The sequence below is a fragment of the Pterocles gutturalis genome, unplaced genomic scaffold, assembly GCF_000699245.1.
Source record: "Pterocles gutturalis isolate BGI_N339 unplaced genomic scaffold, ASM69924v1 scaffold451, whole genome shotgun sequence".
Lineage (NCBI taxonomy): Eukaryota > Metazoa > Chordata > Aves > Pterocliformes > Pteroclidae > Pterocles > Pterocles gutturalis.
The window spans coordinates 5,988-6,273 of NW_010105065.1; the positions used below are offsets into that span (position 1 = coordinate 5,988).

A 286-nucleotide genomic window follows, 5' to 3' on the forward strand; every position below is an offset into this window, starting at 1 on the left:
GAGAGCGGGCAGAGCTGGCCACAGAGGAGCACGTGCCCGTGACGCCCATCCTGGAGGGATTTGTTATCCTGCGCAAGAACCCCAACTACGACGTTTGAGCAGGGAGGGGAGGGGGTGGGTAGGTGGTGTGGGTGAGGGGAAAAAACCCTAGTTTTATTTGTTGGTTTTTGTTACTGAGAGTCAAAGAAATAAACTCTGCGGAGACTCTCTTGCTGCTGTACCCTCCTTGTGCTGGGGGTGCGGGCTGGGCTCTGGTCCAGCCTGGAGCCTCTCTGCTGTCCAGGGG

At 57.7% G+C, this 286-nt stretch overlaps 1 protein-coding gene across 1 annotated transcript in view; it reads left to right on the top strand.

Annotated features, from left to right (window-relative positions):
* PSMD2 (proteasome (prosome, macropain) 26S subunit, non-ATPase, 2) overlaps positions 1-98 on the top strand; it is a 6,024-nt gene extending 5,926 nt beyond the window's left edge. Inside the window, 1 exon segment of the mRNA XM_010087223.1 lies at positions 1-98. This exon segment is cut by the window's left edge and continues 23 nt beyond it. Coding sequence (XP_010085525.1) covers positions 1-98 — 98 coding nt within the window.
* Positions 99-286: the final 188 nt, after the last annotated feature.